Here is a 20,064-nt window from a genome sequence, read left to right as displayed (position 1 = left end):
TCTATACTGTATTGCTGAGAAGAATGAGAGGGAAAGTAGCAACACATACAGTACAATACCGTATGTACAGTATATGGCAAATTGTTCTTTTCTAAAATAAATCAGACATCTGGCCCAGATGATGTTCCACTCAGACCCAGACATACAGTAGAACCTATTAATTATTGAAAATGATACAATTTTCAGCATTGATTTTTTGACAGGTGCAGCTTTTCCAGCGCTTACGGCACTGGTCACATGATGGAACTCAGCTAATCACTGAGACATACACACATGCTGAGAAATAAGGGGTATGAGTGGCATTTAAAGGGAAAAGAAAGAGAAAAAAGGTTTTAAAGCTGTTCCTGTAATGGAAATCAGAATATTTATTTTTACTACAAATTACAAATGAAGCATTTATCCCCCTGTTATTTCCCTCCAACAGCCCAGTTATTATCGGGGTGTTTATATAATTTAACTTAACTATTATTATATAGCAAAGGTATACAGGGGGTGTGCATAAATACAAAGAGGAATAAATAAAGTATGGCACGATTATAGTAGGCTGATACGTGTTGTGTGTTCCTTTTACCTGAGGCAGCCTGTAGCGTTGCGCAGCACCTGGGAGGTGTGGAGGTGGAGCTTGCGGTCATCATGGTGATTGGGGGAGGAGTCCCAGTTAGAGTGGGGTATGATGACGCTATTGGTCAGGACGGCCAGGGCATCCTGGATGATTGGCATCTTTAGGGCATCACATGATGACAGGTTCCATAGCACACCTGTGTACGCAAAGAATCACACATTGAGAAAATTGTTAGAATAATATAGGAAATCTGCAGAGAAAACAATGTAACGACGTAATTAACAGAGAAGATAATTGATTTCCAATAATGCTGCCTTATTTCAGGATTATGTATGTATATAAATAAGATATTATTCTAATTATATAATAGAAAGGAAGGTAAGTTGTCTTCCTTTAAGATCAGATCATACAGTTAATTATGTCTTTATACTGTAGGGTTTCCTATCGTGAACATGCCTTCTTACAATTTTGTAACAATCTTTCTATTGATGCTGCTGTCAGATCCATGTTTTCAGCCTGACTACGCGAGTACAACACTCTTTTCCACTTTTCATTTTCACCTCTTCATTTCCAATCATTGTCAACTTTCTCCGTGCCATTTATAAATACGTAGGTTATGGAATTTTAAAGCAAATGGTTCCATTAACCTCTCAGAGATGTCACGGGAAATACATTTCCTTGCAATCACTGCGGTCAGGTCAGTTATGATCGGTCCATGGAATCAAAACAACCGAAAACATTTTGTTAAACCTGCTAGAAAAGGATTCTGAGCTCAGCACAGGCACATCACAGTGAAGTATGAAGGTACTTTAGGTCTGGCAATGCAGTCTGAAGATGACATCTCCTTTTATCATTTTTGAGAAAGCCGCTCACTCTTTTACTTTGAAATCCGACTTTATAATCTACCTGTGATATCTGAGGAAATTAACGAGTCCACTAGTGCATCATCTTTCACAGAGTACACATACAAATACACTCAAAGCATATGCAGTGACATATAGTCGATAAATGCACACACACCCGAACTGGCAGAAAAACTTGCAAGATTGCATGTACATAAAGAAAATGTTCAATCACCCACAAGGGCAAATAGACTGCATACACACACATAGATGCACACACAAACACATTTTCCTTCTTCTTGTCAGATGGAATACCAGATGCCTCTTCACAGACTGCTGACAACACTAGCCCTGTTGGTCAGCTGTGACACACATGTACATACAAACCACACAGTCACGCACTTGAATACACACATACACACACACACACACACACACACACACACACACACACACACACACACACACACACACACACACACACACACACACACACACACACACACACACACACACACACACACACACACACACACACACACACACACACACACACACACACACACACACACACACACACACACACACACACACATACACACACACACACGCTTTTTCAGAATTCTCACTTTCTAAATATGTTAATTAGTGGTCATCCCTACAGACAGCAAGAAATATGAAAACAGACACAGTGATAAAATAAGATACAAATGTGTGGGACAGAAGGTGACAGAGACCCAAGGCATGAAAATAGAAAGCTTGTCAGAGACGCAGAAAGCAGCAGAAGTGTGAGTGATGGTTTAGGAGCAATAGATTCAAACCACAGTGGAGACATGTAACAAGTTTTAATATAACAAACTATAAAGAATAAACTGTTTCTGAGTAAAGTCACGTTCTCTCACTAATTTGGTGTCAGACTCTCAGGTCCTCGATGACAGATGCCATTCACTTGCACAGCTACCACACAATTAAAATCCTCTGTTCATTCCACAACAAATTATGCACACACAATTTTTTACTCTGAAGAAGTACACTGGCAAAACTCATTTTCACAACTTGTGTCCTGCATATATAATTGACTGAACAAAACTAACAGTAGCTAACAAACAGAGAAGAAGAAGAAAAGAACACGGGCAACTTGTGCCACTCAATAATGGATATGAAGCGAGCTTCATAATCTTTACTTTTACCAACACTGTATTCAAACTGCCACAGAAGCCCTGGGCGTTGAATGGCAGCCAGTTTTGCGTCACCAGCAGCAACACCAGTGTTGATGCCTTACTGTGTGCCGCGCTAGTGTCAGTCATACTGACAATCTGCAAATGACAGACAAAGGGATGGGAGGGAAATCAGGCCGAGGCAGAGAAGGAGAACAACATTAAAGACAAGCAAAAGTTATAGTAGGAGGAACAGAAAAGGTTGCACAACAAAATGAGAAATGTTAAAAAAAATAAATAAATAAATAAAATGTCTGCCTCATGGTTGTTTGCTTCTGCTCAAGTTGCAGGAAACTTGGTCTCAATCTCATGTTACTGAGCTACAGCACTGAATCACATTCAGATGTGTTTCCAAACATAATGATGTCACAGTGATGTTGCCTTTTCACCATCAAAATCTAATTAGTACCTTCAGTCAAAGCGAATATTTGTAGCAACTTTGACACTGCCCCCTTGAGCTGTCGCATTCCCAAGAGTGAGATAGATGACACTCTGAAAACATAACGTCTCTAGCCTTGTGTGACGGAATAAAAACAATGAAGCAGTAATACCGTAGTAATGCTTGTGAGGAGACAAGTTGATTTTTAATTCTCCCATTGATTTATAAATACTTCTTGATGAATGCCTCAAAGATATTACACTTTCATGGGTAAATATTGTGTGGGAACAATTAACAAAATTTAATTGTAAGGAAAAACTATACTTTACTAGACTGCAACCGAGTGAAAGAATATTAATTGGGAAAGAGGGGGAGGAATCTGAGAAGCGACAAGGAGTCAAGTATAAAAATGAAACAGAGAAAAAAAAAGTTGAGAAAAGTTAAAAAGAGAAAAAAGAAGGTGAGAGAATGATGGTAGATGGCAATTTGTATGTGTGTCTGAGAGGAGCAGAAGAGGAGAGTGATAATAAGGCGATGACCTTGTATGCTATTCTGCAGCAATCAAGTGCTTACACTCAGGCTGTGTATGTGTGTGTGTGTGTGTGTGATGTGTTTGGGAACACGCCAACATTAGCCTTCACTTTCACTAATCAGCCTCTTGTTTCACATCTCAAGTCTCTCTCCTCGTCATCCCTCTCAATCGCTTTCCTCTCATAGACTCTTTTCCAACCCAGCTCAAACAGATGTACTTGGTGGCCCCCTCACTGAAGGTGAAGACACATATTGAGCAGAAACACTTCACTAATAAACCTCAGTGCTTTCCAACATCTCTTTCTGTCCTTCTCTCCTGTTTCCCTCTTTCTCCCTGTGTCAGTCTGTTACATCGAGTGGTTGGGTGAACCGTCGGTGTGTGATTGCAATCACGTTAAAACAATGTTGCCACTGATGAGCCGTCAGCAAACTCTCCTGCCTTTCTTTGTCTTCTCTGGGCAGTAAACACGCAAACAGGTGAACAAAAACACGTATTGATGTTCATCTTTTACAGACAGAGACAAAGATTGAGCAGAAGCACGAATGAACAATAGACTCTTCACAGTTCCTCTCTGGCCAAATTCATGACTGACACATGCACACACACACCTGCCCGCTCTAGAAACATGGGGCTGTAACGCTTCACTAAACCAAGTGTCCTTATGGGTATAACATCAGGTGACCAGCAGGCAATGACATCATGCTAAAGCCTTTGAGTGCGTGTCTATGTTTTCTTCCTCTCTCAGACCCTCCCTCTCTCTATCTCTCTCTGTCTTCATCTCTTTCTCTTCCTCCTCAGACTAGATCCCCTCAGATGCTTGACAGACAGTTTCCTAGGAGCTGTGTGGTTTGGAGAATCGGAGAGATGATTGCATGAATTCATGAATAAATGAGAGTATGACTTGTAAGGGGAGAGTGAGGCCTGTTAGGCCTCAAGTGGCGATGTTTTATTAAACAGCCTTCATCTGCGCGGCGCAATGTAAATTAGTTAGCTGCGGGGTCAAAACCTGGTGATGAGAAAAGTCAGAGACGACAAATTACATAGCTAATGTGTCTACAAAAATCTGTGAATGAAAAATCAAAAAAATAAACACAGATTTTTGGATGACATTCGGTGGCTGCAGGTTAGCAACCGCTGACTTTACCTCAGGGTCAAACAGCTTTTCTTCCTGCAGTGGGTTTGTAGAAAACACTTGTCAGCAGAAGGTAAAGTCCTTGTACTGTGGGTAAATTGTTACTGGCTGCACTGAGGGCTTCCTTCCCACCAGGGCCTCCCACAGTGAAAATGCTGCAGTGAAATTTCTGCAGGACACTGAGAATTTTACAGTACAGAGGCAGCAAAGGAAAAAAAAGATTCAAGTCTGGGAAGGTAACTTGTTTCCCCACTGGAATACCGGTAATGACTTTGATGAAGCCCTCTCCTCGAGCATTTTTGTGAAAATATTATGAGCGTTGCCTTAAATGAATGTGACTTTGACAAAAATGAGACACAGTGGTGGGGACACAGATATTTGGACATCTGCATGGAGCAGTGATCCATCCCTGGAAGTAAGGGAGAGTAAAGAGAGGTAATGAATTCCCCAGTGAAGGATGGTGGCAGTGTTATTTCACTATGTTGGATTGTTTTTAGTCTCTATTTTGATTCTAACTCTGGTGTGGAAACTATTGAATAAAATGTATATCAGATATTATCCATAATTTACATTAGTCGTTAGTCTCATCAGTTTCAAAAACTGTCATCTTCACATAAACTGCACTTCTTATTTCAAACTATGACTTTCCTTGGCAGTCACTTCTCGGTTTAGCAACCGTTTCAGAGAAGACAGCAGCAGGCGCTGCAGCAGGGTTACGCCATGGTCCACTGCCTCAAGGTGAGCCCTCCAGTAAGGATAGCATCTCCTATTGACACCCAGAGCCTCTGCATCGACCAGACTTTGACTGACAGGCCCGGAAGCTTTGACTCTCTCCTATCTACCTCATGTTGAGATGCAGGAAGCCAATAAAGCTTGTTTAAATTTAAACTACAGAACTGACAGGGAGGTAAATTGTTGGGGGAAGGTTTTTCCGGTCACCAAAAAAACAAACAAAAAACTAACATACAAACAAACAAAAAGAACAAAAACAAAAATAAAACACATTTCCCAAGAGCTATACCAGGTCTTTAATCACAGAGAACAGGAAAGTACGGTAATGAAGCTGACAAGAATCAGATAATAAAGCAAAGGGTGTTTTGTCATGACTCTAGCACAACCACTCCCATTGAGTCAAGTACTTGGATTGTGTCTATTGATGTCATTTGATTATGCGCCACTGGCTCTGATGATCCCTGGTGGTCACTGACTGCTATTTGTGTGCTTTCAAATCATTTAGCCACCAATTAGTAATGAAGGTCAAGCTCTGAGTAGAATGTAATTTCACTGAGCAATAGATCCATTGCCCTCTTGCTGAACGTCCATGCAGAGATAACAAGGATAGCTCTTTCTATAAATCTTTTTAAAGACATTGTTATGCTATTTGCAAAGAAGGGATTTCAAAGTATACATTTACTACACAGCAGTCAGTCCAACAGCACTTGGCCCTTTGTCCCTGTCTTTTTTAAGTAGTATAAGTACCATTCATTGTGTTGCAAACTGGAATCTAACTGACTGTTACCAGTAATCAATAATATTCACTATTATTTCAGTGTTATTTTAGAATCTGAAGTTGACTCAAACAATAGGAATAATATGACCACACAATCGTTGCATCACAGCAGACAAATTGAATTGTGTTGTTGGCCTGTGCAGCATTAAACTCAATGTTAGCTTGTTACACTCCTCTACCCTCTTCTACTTATGACATAATGAATCTAAAACATGCACCTAATTGAATTACCGAGTAATTATGCAACAGTTTAAAGTGGTGAATCACTGCACCAGCAGGGGTGTCCCATAAGGCAAACGAGGATAGACTTGAAAACATAGTTGTACTGGCATTAAAACGATTGAAATGTAAAGTTCAATGCTAAGTGCCAGAGTAAACAGACAACAGGCTAGAGTCATGCATGACACTGATTCCCTCTGCCAGAAGCAGAGGAGAGAGACAGAAAAGGGCAAAGACAGGAAGAAGAGTGAGGGAACGGGAGAGGGAGGCAGAATTTCTGTGTGTGTTTGTGTGTGCGTTTATATGAGATGATGACTAGTTATAAATATAAGAGCTCAAACATGATGCAGTATGACTTGCGGTGCATTTAATTCATTTGTTAATCTGCTTACAGGCCGCACAAAAATACACACACTCCATCTCCGGGCTTTTAATCTTTTAGTCTCTCCAGCACTGTAGTGATATACTTCAAGGTGCCAGGTTGTCCCTATGGGCGTGTGGCGTGTGTGATGAATGTCACCACTAATATGTGTAACTTAGCGTCGACAGCAAATGTTTCCCTCCACCAATGTTGATTGGTGCACGTTCTCGCGTCTTCATTTGGAGTAAAAGCCTGGTTTATAGAGCAGCAGGGGTCTCTGCATTGAGGATGTGGTAATGAGTTGGTAAAATAACATTCACTGAATTTTAGTAATCTTACCCTTCTTTTGTCGTACATTATTGTTTTTCTTTCCTGTAGTCTTCCTTCCTCCTTCATTTAGTCAGTCTGTCCTTGCTCCCTCATTTTTATCCTCCCTATTTATCAGATTCCCCAATTTGCTTCATTTCATTCATAACCTCCCTTCCTCACTTCCTTTCTCAAATTTGTATTTCAGTATAATCTTGTCGACAGTCGACAGTCTTTTCTTTTCTCAATCCACCCTAATTTCTCTAGTTCTCCATCACGTCTGGAAAATATAACACTTCCTTCCTACTTTTCTGCAGTGACCTGTTAGTAACATTTGAGGGCTCGGACAAAATTCCTTGCTGACTTGCTGACAGTTTCTGTTGTGGTCTCCTTCTCTGAGAGCGAGTGACCTATAGGGATGTGTCTAGGGATGGATGATTGAATGTGCATGTGTGTGTGTGCTTGGAGATGAGTTCGTCCTGCTGAGAAACAATGGGATCAGAGGTCAAATTGAACACGAGGGGGTCCCATCGACTTTATCTCAGTATACCGTGTGTGCATGTGCACGGGTGTCATGAGGGGTGACTTTGTGTGTCTATTTGAATTTACTTGGCCCGGTGAATGAGCGTGCTTGTGCTTTATCTTTGAAAGTGTCCAATCATCTTGTATGAGCTTGCACATGTCTCTCTCATCTCAGGACTAACCTGCTTCAACAAAGAGCTGCTTTTGTATGAGCGAAGAGGGAGAAACAATGGTGATACAAGTGCAGATACACAAAGTCCAGCTTAGAGTGATGCAAGACACTGTGAACCACACGGAAAATCAAAATGGAGTGTGCACAGATAAAAGAGAAAGAGAGAAAAAAAAAGTGTGAAGAGGTGAGATTGACATGAGACCATAGGAGAAAAGTAGGAAAAATAGATGACAGAGAAGGAGCAGGAGAGGAGGAGAGAAAAAGGAATGACTCTTTTATGTTGTGTCATGGGAGCCATTGTGCTTGTTCTTGGCCCCGCTCGTTGGATCTGCCACCACAGGTCACAGCTCACCCACTTAATATAAACTGAAGCCAACACTGACTGGAGCTGATCTAATGCCTGTCTGTGTATGACACTGATTATTACTTTCTGAATTGCATTTGTATCACATACTTTCACCTTTACAGACTGAATCCTTCGGCACACATGTCCAAATACAAGTCACACACATACAGTACATCCACACAGACACACACACACATACACATACACATACACATACACACAGCGGTTCATCATTATTACCTGTCCGGAGGCTGTAGCACCAATGTCATGCTGGAAAATAACTAGTTGGACATTGAGATTACATATACGCTCCGGGTGGTGGTGGTGGTGGTGTATGTGTGTGTGAGTGTGAGCATCTCTGTGTTTGTGTGAGACAGAAAATGATGCAGTGCATGTGTTAGTGTGCATGTGTTAGTGTTTTCTGCACCAAGGGGCTCAAGTAGAATATTAAATTCTTAGTGGGAAGCATATTGGAAATATATTTCAGTGTAGAGTGTAGATCAAATTGTCATTGTGTGTGTGCATGTGTGTGTATGTGTGTGTGCTTACAGTACGTGGGTGTTGAAACTTAACCTATACATCTGCTGCCTACACAAATATCTACATCTGAGAGTCTTTGCATGAGTGTGTGTTTTCAAGTTTGCGTGTGGATGTGTGTGCACTGGGTGCTGGTAACTTATACTGTTAACACCCTCAAGGTTAAAACAATATTGGCCGGCAATTACAAAACGTAAAATGGGCACATACCTGTACCATGCAAAAAAGTGCCCATCTGAAATACAAGTGAAGAGCCGCACATACATACTGTAACATAAGACTTCTAAAGAATTTATCTTCAATAAATCATTGGCTGCCTCCCTGTTTATTCTGCATTCTTGCCAGAGGTCATGGCTCCAAGTCCTCCCAATCTGTTACCAGTGTGTAAATATCATTCAAGCAGAATCTTCAACTGTTCATCCATCTAAAACAACTCGACAAGAACGGCCTTCGTTTCTGCAGTGAACAGTAACCTTTTATAAATTATAGTCTTTGAAGTGAAGGGAAAGATAAATGTAGAAATAAAATAAAAAAATACATGACTTAGCTAAAAGAACAATGAGCTGTGTCAAGATCACATTGAACTAGAATATTCTGTTGTAAAGAGTTTATAATCATGCAATTTGCAAGAATGTGTGCATCCCTCATACATGTGAATGGATCGGAATGGATAAGATAATAAAATGTGTTGAGAAACTGTGTCAGTGTGTTATACATACAGTATGTATATATGTTTAACAGTCCGACTGCTCGTTGCATATCCACATATTATAAACATGTGCACATGCATACTGCACATATGCAATTTCATCCTCTACTCAGCCCAGAGAAGTAGAGTTATGTTGGAAAAAATCTTCAGCTACACCATGGGGCTACATGCTAGGGAGTTCAGGAGTTTGTTTGTCCCAGATACCCTACCTGTGACCAGCTCTCTGATTTCCACATCTCCAGTCTTCCTCAGCAGGCGAACCAGGGCAGGAATCCCCCCGCAGTTCTTCAGAGCTACTTTGTTCTCGTCGTTGGCTTTGCCATACACCAGGTTCCTCAGGGCTCCGCAGGCGCTGCGGTGAACCTCGCTCATCCTGTGGTCCAGCAGGTCGACCAGCAGCTGAATTCCTCCCTGTCTACGGATCTGAGGAGAAACCAAATAAAAAATGAATGCCATGTTTTCTACTTGAATGAATTATATATATTTAAAAAAAATCAAATCATCAATAAGTCAGACAGAGTAAAGTATCACACTCAGACAAATGCACACCAACAGAAAAAGATTGGTGGTCAGTGGCTGGTTGATCTGTCACTATGGTATGTGTTCACAGTCCGTAGCCTACAGTATCTGTGAGTCTTGCCAATTAGATTAACAACCCGACACATACTAATTAAACATACTACGACAGAGCTAATGACTCTGCTTTCATAAAATGGCACTTAATTACAATGACAAGGGAAGAAAAAGAACAGTGACAACGGCTCTATCTATCATAAAATGAAGTGTATTTCTACCTCTCTTCTGCCTACAGTACGTGCCTGCTATGCTTCATGTGCTGCTTCTCAAGTTTTTTTTACTTTTGCACCTACTTCAATTCTTCAATTCTTATATTCTTGTACATTATGGAACTTCTGTATACTGGAGTGAGCTGACCTTGTGTCTCCATCTTCATTGCACTTGTTTTGGTTTGTTTGGCTCAAGTGCGTCACAACAAACCCATTATTACTGAGGCTTCAGAAAAGCGTTAAAAGTTGCATGTAGTAATGCAACTCAGGCTATATGTCAGCAAATATTGCTACAACTCCTCAAAACCAGAGTCAAGGTCTTGCCAACTTGCCGACCTGCAGCTGAACACAAAGTATCCAGGTTGTTTGGCTCTGTTTCCTTATCTGTAAAAGTAACTGCATGCCACTTCTGTATGCTTGGTCAGGTTGGAGGACACAGTGGAATACTCAGCTGTATGAAATGAATATATAAATATAAAGTAATTATGAGTTTGAAAATCTTTTATCCTACCCCTATAGTAATGCAGACAACATTTTAATTGCTAATCCACATATTTTTCCGCATGTGAAATTGCAGTCCATGACATTTCGCTTGGCAATTGTAACATATAATCAAGGATAATGATATACTGGGTCTGTAAAAGGTTTCCATTAGTAATGGTAGGAACCACAGAAGTCAGTCTCCAGACCCCATGAATCACCAACCATGTCTCAGGTTTGTTCAGTGACTCAAATGACAATGGATCTGATAATCAGGACTGAATTTTAACAGGTATGAGAGCAGATAGTGAAACATCAAACCTTAAAATACTAGAGAAACCTCCTGGCTGGCACAACTGGACAGTCATTTTTATCTCTAGGTACATCCGACACCTTACCGGGGAATAATTGTTCTGTTTTGGCTTTTTTAAAACCCGAGTACCTTCCACCAAAAAGTAGGTACTGGAGAGTTAAAGGGAGAAACGTTGAAGTGGATTCGTTTTTCAGTTCAGGGCAGTAGAGGTTTTCATCTCACCTCAAAATTGCACATGTATACTGTCAGATATTCCCTTTGTATTATACCTGTTTATGTATTGCTGTATCTGACCTATGCACAAACACATAGAGAGAGAGAAACAAAATAAGCTGTTCAGTGGAGATTTATGATTATATCCCAATTCAGAGAGAAGACAAAGCAGTCAGGACTGTTAGCCCAGTAGGTATCACAATGAGGGCACTCTGGTGTTACACATTATGCCCTCCCCTTTGGCATTAAACATAATGGCTTCCCCTCATGGTGCAACACATATTGCTTTCTCCCTGTGCTGCTGCTGCTGCTGCTGTGTGAACCCCCCAATGTCACTCTTCCACGGCCCAGATTTTCATCAGCCTTAGGGGGCCAAAGAGCTTAGAGCAGACCCTGTTTAGTCCAGTCAACAGGGGTGTACTAATCACCAGAAACAAGCTTCCCTGATCACCAGGAGACAAGGGGGAACATGGCTGGAGCAACAAGTGTTTACTGTGTGTACGTGTGTGCTTATTTGTGAAAAGGGGAGAGGCAGAGAGCAAGAAGAAAGAGAGAGAATCTGTCTTTTATGCCTCCATTTTCATTTAATCTCTGGAGTACTGCAGAGTCACTCAGCCAGATAACTCACAAAAAGTTTTTCACAGTTAACTGCATAATCAAGCTGCTTCAAACCCGCTTTTATTTTTCTGCACGCTCTCCTCCAGACCTGGGACATTAAGTCCTAGGAAATAATTCTTAGTATCTGTTTCATCGTGCGGCACCAGATGGGTGGATCTCAACACTCAGACAGGTTGACAGGAACAGTAAAGTACAATAAATAGACTTCAGAGTGTTTTCCTGTGATTATCGTTGGCACTCATTGTTTTGTCTCCGAGGGTAACCTCAAACATCTGACAAGTCAGCCATAAAACACACACAGAGATACACACACACACACACACACATACGTGCACCCACACGCTTCAGTATGAGTGTTTACAAGTGCAAGTGAAGTTTTATCTCCTCACGGCGAATACAGATGCAGGTCAGGAGGAGAGAATGAGGCTGAAAGGAGAAAACCAAAGCTTAAGAAAGTGACGGAGGGCAGGGAGAGGATGGAGGTGTTTGATGACACAGCAAGAGTTTATCGAGCAAAATGACTTTGCTTATCTATTCAATTAAAATGGATTAAGGGATGCAATGAATGGCAAACTAACCTTGCTCCACTGGCCACACAATTTCCCTACCCTGATTTGCTGTCCCTCTTATGCCTTCCAGTCCTCACCTCTGCTCCTCTCCTCCTCCTCCCTCTGTTCTCCATCCCTTCTCCTGTGCTGATCTCTGCTCTTCTCCTCTCTCTCTCTTTATGCTCATGTCACAGTTAATCTGTTATTCTATAAAAGCCATAGTGCTATTACTTTGTATTGCCTCTGAGCTACCTACAAGGCTTGCCAATACCTCCGCGCCTATTCCTCTATTCCATGTAAAGAAGATTAGAAGCGCAGATTGATTTGTCTTTTGTCTCCCGCTGTTCCGCGACGGCCACGGCTATTGGTAACCCATAGCGACAGCATTGCCGTGGTAACAGTTAGCAGTGGTGACAGCTGGGATTGTGGGAATCAGAGGTGCCGCCGGCGTTAAAAGCTGGCAGCGGGGCTACATGGGTGACACATACCTGTGATGGTGGCATGTGAAACCTAACAAGGGCGTGTGAGTCACCACATATGGAGCGTCAGGAGTGATCTGCAACACACTGAAGCTGCGACACACCTGTCAACCCTTCATGCATGTCTCTTCTCTGACATAAAGCCTTGCCTAGCCTAGCCTGGCGCTAACTACACTTTCAACATCCGGAAAATTACATTCATTGCCCTGGGCCAACAAATCCCTCTAGACTAATGTAAACTAGGCCAAATGTGGTATTAACCTATGGCTACCTGTTATTTTTTATGAAATAGGGGGATGGCTCATTTTTGGTCCAATGATATCAAAAGCAAAAACACAGCTGGTGGAGATCCACCCTGACAAACACACTGGAGGCTTTAATCTGTTGTTTGAAGAGTAAGGCAACAGAGAAAAACACAAACCCACTACTCATCACAGCAGGGGATACAAAGAGTGCTTAATAGTCCCAATATGAGACTATGCAGGTTCATGTGTTGTTGCAGAGTGGGTGTTCCCCGGCGGATTGTAACTAACATATGCCCACTGATGAAGATGTGCGGATTCATTTTTAAGAGTACATACATGTATAGTTTATAGAGACTGAGGGGAAATGTTACAGAGTGACTGATGGATTAGTAAAGCAACCTCTCAGCACGTTAGACGACTGAACCAAAGAGAACCAACCAGGCACCCGGGACATTCTCTGCAGGTTACCTGAAGGACAGGAAACCCCTGAGGTGAGGGATTAACTACTGTTATGCTTAAGTGACACAAAAAAGACACGACAAGAACATTTTCTCCTCTTGATATAGGCCCGCTTATGTCAAAGAATAAAAAAACAGATGAAAGTATTTTTAATTTAAGTTGTCAGGGATGAACAACTCAGCATACACACCTAAATAACTTATACTGGAAAAGAAAGTTCAATGTTTGCACAATATTTTACACAGTGATCAGAGTGGCAGTTGTACATAAGGTATGCACTGTGTGAGAAGGGACAGAAGCGTGGAGTGTTATTGTCGTATTTATGGATCATTTGCTGTGTCTTTTTCCGTCTGTCATGCTGATGCCTGCCGAGGAGATATTTACAGCTTGCAGTTTGCACACTTCATGGTCTACAGATCCAGTCTCCAGTTCCCACAAAACCTCTGTATTTATGCTGGATAATTAAACAGGACTGCAGAAATTAAAGCAGAGTGGGTATCAGAGTAAAGTGGAGGAGCCAGAGAGTAGAAAATATGTGAGGTGAGGAAAAGAAACACACAATGCATATCGGTGAAGGATGTAGAGGGTTGGGGAGCTGGTGGTAGAGAATGGCTCAGCGTCAGGGGGCACATTCCTCTCCAATCAACCGGTCTGGTGGATAAATATCGACAGGGCTGCTACCCAAAATGCATTACTGATGTAACTGAACTTTAGTCTGACGTGTGTGTGTGATGTGTGTACCAGATCAGACGCCAGACCTCAACCACACACACTGACTGACCACTAAATGTTAAACCAACAAGATTAAAATGTACTTTTTTAGAATAGACTAGCATCTGTAAGCCATTAAAATATACCAAAACACAAGTGGACAACAGTGTTTAAACAGAGTGAAACAGACAAGCACAGAGAAGTCCCTCTGGGCAGATCATCACACAAGGCCATGGTCCTTTTAACTTGATTGTTTTGGGAGAAGTAATGCCACGCTTATACAGAAACATAAAAAGCTCTGTTATAAATTCCCAGGGTCATTATAAAGATCAAGCTGGTGTGCATGCTCTCTTCAGTACAGGGAAAGATGAGACAGAAACAGAAGCACTTTTCCACTGATGGAGACATCTGTGGGCGAGTAAACGAGGGAATTTTGATGTAGACTCACAACCTACAGTATCCTCTAGACTGGTAAGTTAAGAGCTGTTAAAGCTAAACAAGAGCAAAACTCACAAATCCATCCTAGCACAGTGGACGGGTTGTCTAGTGGATTTTGTGCACAAAAGTAAACAAATTATAGATTAATAATACCACAGACTTCCTGTGACAGTGAACTGTATTCCGATCACATGATCCTAGACAGTAGGAACGTTTTGTCTTTTTAACTCTCTCTTCAGCGCCGTCTCTGCTCCTGTCTCTCCTCCACTATTTGCACCTGCAAAATATCTCTTTAGCAACAAATGGCAGCCATGTTGTGACTGCTCAGCATGCTTCCTACAATCTGTGTCTGTCTGGAAAACAGCAAGCAAGTCCTCAGATGACAGCTCATACCAAATATTTGCCATCTACATTCATAGTGTACCATATGTTAAGTAAGATGGCGTAGCTCACTTTGATTGAAAATCTCTTATGACAATTCAAAAGGTGCTTGTTTAAATAATTGTTTTCCATTGATAATTACAATAATAACAATTTAATGAGAGTATTAAGCCACTTAAACCTGCAATTTAGTAATTTACGGTTTCTTTTATAAAACAGCTAAGAGGGCTGTAAGTAAGCCTCTCTGTAGCTTTGGTATCATGGGAAATCACAGGATTGTTGTTTGAAGATATGCCATTTGAAGAAAAGAATAAAATCTTGAGGCGACTATTCAATATCCTGAAAATAAAGGGAGTGTTTTAGTAATGTCAAAATGCTGCTGACCTAAATTACCTGCCACCCTTTTAAAATAATTATCATTTGATTCACATTTGGAGTAATTATTATTTTGTTAGAGTAGCTGTCAAATATTCAAATGGCTCCTCTGGGTGAGAAGACTTCATGAATAATAAATGAACATAGATATAAAAGATGTTGATCTCTATTTTCTGAACCACTGAAGACACAGCTGTGAAAATACAGCTGTGTCTCAACAGTCTCAAAAATCTTAATAATAAAAGTGGATAATTTCTCGACCACTGTGGTCCAGGTCCAACCTCTGTCGGCAAACCCATTAGTTCTTTGTTTGAGTCTGGGCTTTGGCTGAGCCATTCAAGGACAGTCTGGGGTGTCAGACATTGTTTGAGGATCTGTCCACGGGGTTAAATTTGTTGTCTCATTTGACCAGAGACTCTTTTTTCATGATCTTTTGAATACTGGAGGAAATCTCAGTGTGAACTGTACCTTTTATTCAAAGTTTTTTCCATCAAGCCATTCGACCATAAAGGCGACTGATGGAGTGCTGCTGAGATGATTGACCTTTCGGACTTCTTTACCCAGGACTTCAGCTCTGCTTGAGTTGTTGGTCACCTCCCTGACCCGTGGTTCTAAACTTCTTCCATTTTCTGCCCCCATATGTGCCACAGTTTTATCACAGAGCTCTACAGAGAGTTCCTTTGACTGGATGGCATATTTCTTTTGTTTTGGCTCTGACATGCAGTGTGAATTGTGGGACCATATATATGTGGTTTTTCGAAACTATGTCCGATCAATTAAATTTTCCACAGCTAAACTCAATTTGAAAACACATCTCAGAGATAATTAAAATAAACAAGATGCACATACTGACCATGATTTGGAGTGCCACAGTAAAGGGTCTGAATACTTTTGTAAATTTCTAAAAACTGGAATTAAATGCTGTTGCCAAAATTCAAGAAGTTCTGTCAAGGCGTTATTGAGATATCGAACATTATCCTGTCATATCCAATCATTTAACAAGCATCAAAGTGTTGAAACTATGGAAACATTTTGATGCATAAAGCAGAAGAAATGACATCACCACCAGGATAAGAGGAACATACCAAGAATATAATTGACCCAGTGCATGTTGGGAAAGGTTCCCCACACTGATATCCTTCAACTGCAATTACATGATGAACAGCACTAACCGACCCATATGTAGACTGATCATGGTTTGAACTTTACAGGATTAACACATAAATCCTCAAACTGTGTTCAAAGACCCAATAGAGGATCCTTTAAGCCTAGATAACAGCATGTTAGCAATTCATTTAGTCACATTTAAAGAACGCCCATATGCCTCTCGGAGTTAATAAAACACTATCTTCGCCTTTTGATGGAAAAGTGTGCCAACGTTTAAGTAATGAATATTGTATTTAATCATCTTAATATGTCTGCGTATGTTCCATAGCCTTTGTAACAGAACAAAAACAGCCACACTGCGACACAGTCTGAAACTTGTTGAATATTAACAAAAGATGTCACAAGAGCTACTACGACACTGAACAAAAGGGAGATTTTTAAAACATTTAGTGCGCAGGTTAAGGAAACTTCCATAGTAAAATTACCGCCAGTCTCTACAGAAGGCCATGAAATGTTTATTTGGTCTGAAACTTTCTTCTAAATTTCCTTTGATTGAAATTTTATGAATGCTGGCAGATATAAAGAAGATCTCAGAAAAAGACATCAGTGAGAGTCAAGATGTTCCAGGATGTGCTCCATCATTAATATGATGACGCTACGGTACATGCACACATCTGTGTTGCAATGGTGATCAATCATAACACAAGAAAAGGTAGTGTGGAGTTTTAAAATCCCCTCAGAAAGAACTGGGAGGCAGCAGAAGAATGGTTTTCTTTCTCAAATGTGACGAGAATAATTTAATCATAAAACTCTTTTGAGAAGAGCACTAATATCACAAAAGGAAAAAAAAACAAAAAGTAAACATATTAAGTAACAGTTAGTGGTTCAGTGCTTTGTTCCATGGGCTAATATTCTTATTTATCATCACAGAAGAAAAGCACAGTAAGACTACGAGTTTCACACTATCCTGCTTCATTCTAACAAAAGGATCTTTAACCAAACTAATATCCTGTATCGGGCTTAGCAATCATCTGTCAAGTTTATTTTTCATTAAAAACTATTTAAGAAATGCGGTTGTGTCTCATTGCACTATAATGCACAGGCAGAATTTTGCCATTGCATTCATGTATGGCAGTGTGTGCGTGCAGATATGCGCATGTGAATGCCCGCTTTTATTTGATGTGATGTGAAGCGTCGGTTTTGGCTGGTTGATATCTCATCCCAATTTAATTTGTGTAAATAGTGTTTAGCAACACCCTGGGCTCTGAGCAAGACAATCAAACAGGCTGATGAAGGCAGACCAAAGCATCTACTGTCAATACGCAGTTGCTCCATTGTTGGACACCTCCATTCAGACAATAATTACACCCTTTACAAAAGGACATGAACGCTTAGGGTTCTCGCAGAGCTGCGTGGATGAAGGAGTGGGAGTGGAATGAAGTGTGATGTGTTTGTATGTAAGAGTGATTACAATTTTCTTTTCATGTGTACCTTGTATGTGGGTCTTTGTTTGTGTTGGTGGGTGAGTGGGTCCATGTCAGGGAAAATGAGCCATGTCTTTGTGTTTACATGTTTAATTGGCTCCATTAGAGGCCTGTTCATACTAATTCTTCTATGTTATCTTTGTCATCCAGTTTCTATATTCAGCTTTTGTCGGATTGTGTTTGAATCCGCCATGTTGGTGTGTTTCCTTGTCCTTGTGTCTGTGTGAGAATGAGCACTTTTAGAAATGTGACATCACTTGTCAATGCAGTTGCAGTGGCAGCAATATACTGACTCTACTTAAATCATTTCGTAATGAAAACATTTGTGAATGTCCTCATTTGCATGTGCTGGTTAATTGATTCTGGGGGTAATATGGTTTGGGGGAGTGGAGGTGGGATGTAGAAATGAGACCGTGTATCTGGAGGCTTGGTGGTGACTTCATCTACAAGCGCCACTGCCATTATTTCAGTGTCGCTAGCCTTATTAAAGGGGGTTTATTAGAGCGTTCCTGAGAGGGTTCCCTCAAAAATTGCTTTTGAGAGACAAACTTATGACTTTGGGACTAATTGAACTTTATTGCCACCATAGACACAACTCAATAGAAGGCACTGCGTACAATGGAAATTGTGGCTGGCTTCATCATGCTGAACATGAGCTGATTAGTTAATGCACTATCTTTGGAAAATGATTGCAGAAAAAAATGCAAAACAGCCTGAGTTGTTCAGATTGCAGCTCATAACAAGGTATTCGCTTGGTTCCCAATACACAGCTTTTTTTGGCTTTCATCATCCAAGTTACAATCATTCTCTTTTAAAACAACATTGATTCTAAAGAAACACTCACGCAACACTGAAAACACACACACAGAAACTCACACACATGGATACAAACCTCGGCTTTGATCTTGTTGTCTCCAAAGCAGAGATGCTGTAGGTAGGCTGCTGCATTGGACTGCACCGATGGGAACTGATGCTGTAACATCTGGATTACCTCTGGCAGCTCCGGATCTCTCCACCCAAACTCTCTGCAGAGAGGGAGAGACACATTTAGTTTCTCCAACACTTTGACAAAGCATCTCACTGAAACACACCTGAAATTTGAAGAATTCCCAGAGCTGCACACAAGCAAACATTCACTTACACGGCTCCACAGTCTGTCCACACAATGACAGACACACAAAGACCGAGAATGTGAAGGAAAGAGAATTTTAAGCGTCAAGCAGAGTATTCTTCTTATGGGAAAGAGCTTTATAAGCTAAGCAACACAGTGGGACAGAGATAATGCAAATCACACACTGAGTGCCCAGTTTGCCAAAACTATGTGATTTGTCATTTCCCATCACAGGCACAGGAAATTACAGCAAGAAGAAGAGAAGGCCACCAGGTTAAGCAGCAGCCATGAACATTAAATAAGAAGCGAAAAATCCAGCTCAAACTGTACTTGAAAAAAACTAAAGAGCAGTGGGGTTTTCCTTGAAGAAGCAGAGATTCTTTGAAAGTCTTTCAACCCTTTATGGCCAGTGAATTCAACTCATAGTGAGCTCATAAAAGCTTATAGCTGTGTTTTCAAGTATGACAACAGTAGCCACCATTCCTAACAAAAGACTAAAAGTGTCATTGACAAAGGCTCCAAGGATCCAACAAAGTAGTTTCCGTTAGTTCCACAGGCATGTAATATATTGTGAAAAAAGACCTAAGATGAAAGGTAGATGGCAAAGGCTAGGGCCTTATGGATTACCAAGGTGAAGGACAACAACTCATTGCTTAATCATCTTGATGTGAGAAACAGAAAGCAAATCAATGCAAACTAAATTGAATCATTTTGTATTGTTTGATACAAATATGAATTATCACAAACCCAGAAACAGAGGAAGCTTAAAAAAGAAGGTAAGAGGCTTGAAGAATTGCACACTCCAGCTGCCGGAGTGCTGTCTGCAGCTTGAGTGGGGTGAGTTATGTTCTATACTTTCTACCATTAGGAGTTTACACTCGTATGAGCACAGTGGACAAAGTGAAATAAATGTTTTGTCCCTTGGTAATACCCAGGAAATGCTCTCTTTTATTGTATTATCCCCTGTTGAT

General features: G+C 40.8%; 1 protein-coding gene across 1 annotated transcript in view; it reads right to left on the bottom strand.

Moving 5' to 3' along the window:
• ctnnd2a (catenin (cadherin-associated protein), delta 2a) overlaps positions 1-20,064 on the bottom strand; it is a gene marked incomplete at its 3' end in the record, with an annotated part of 234,759 nt that overhangs the window by 49,161 nt on the left and 165,534 nt on the right. Inside the window, exons 13-15 of the mRNA XM_083995112.1 lie at positions 18,875-19,007; positions 9,556-9,769; positions 572-758 (exon numbers count right to left, since the gene is read on the bottom strand). Of these exons, the coding sequence (XP_083851238.1) occupies positions 572-758; positions 9,556-9,769; positions 18,875-19,007 (534 nt within the window). The remainder of the gene's footprint in view (positions 1-571; positions 759-9,555; positions 9,770-18,874; positions 19,008-20,064) is intronic.

This window comes from Trachurus trachurus (genome assembly GCF_905171665.1).
Source record: "Trachurus trachurus genome assembly, chromosome: 20".
NCBI lineage: Eukaryota > Metazoa > Chordata > Actinopteri > Carangiformes > Carangidae > Trachurus > Trachurus trachurus.
Note: the sequence above shows the minus strand (reverse complement) of the source record. Positions and strands in the feature narration are given on the sequence as shown.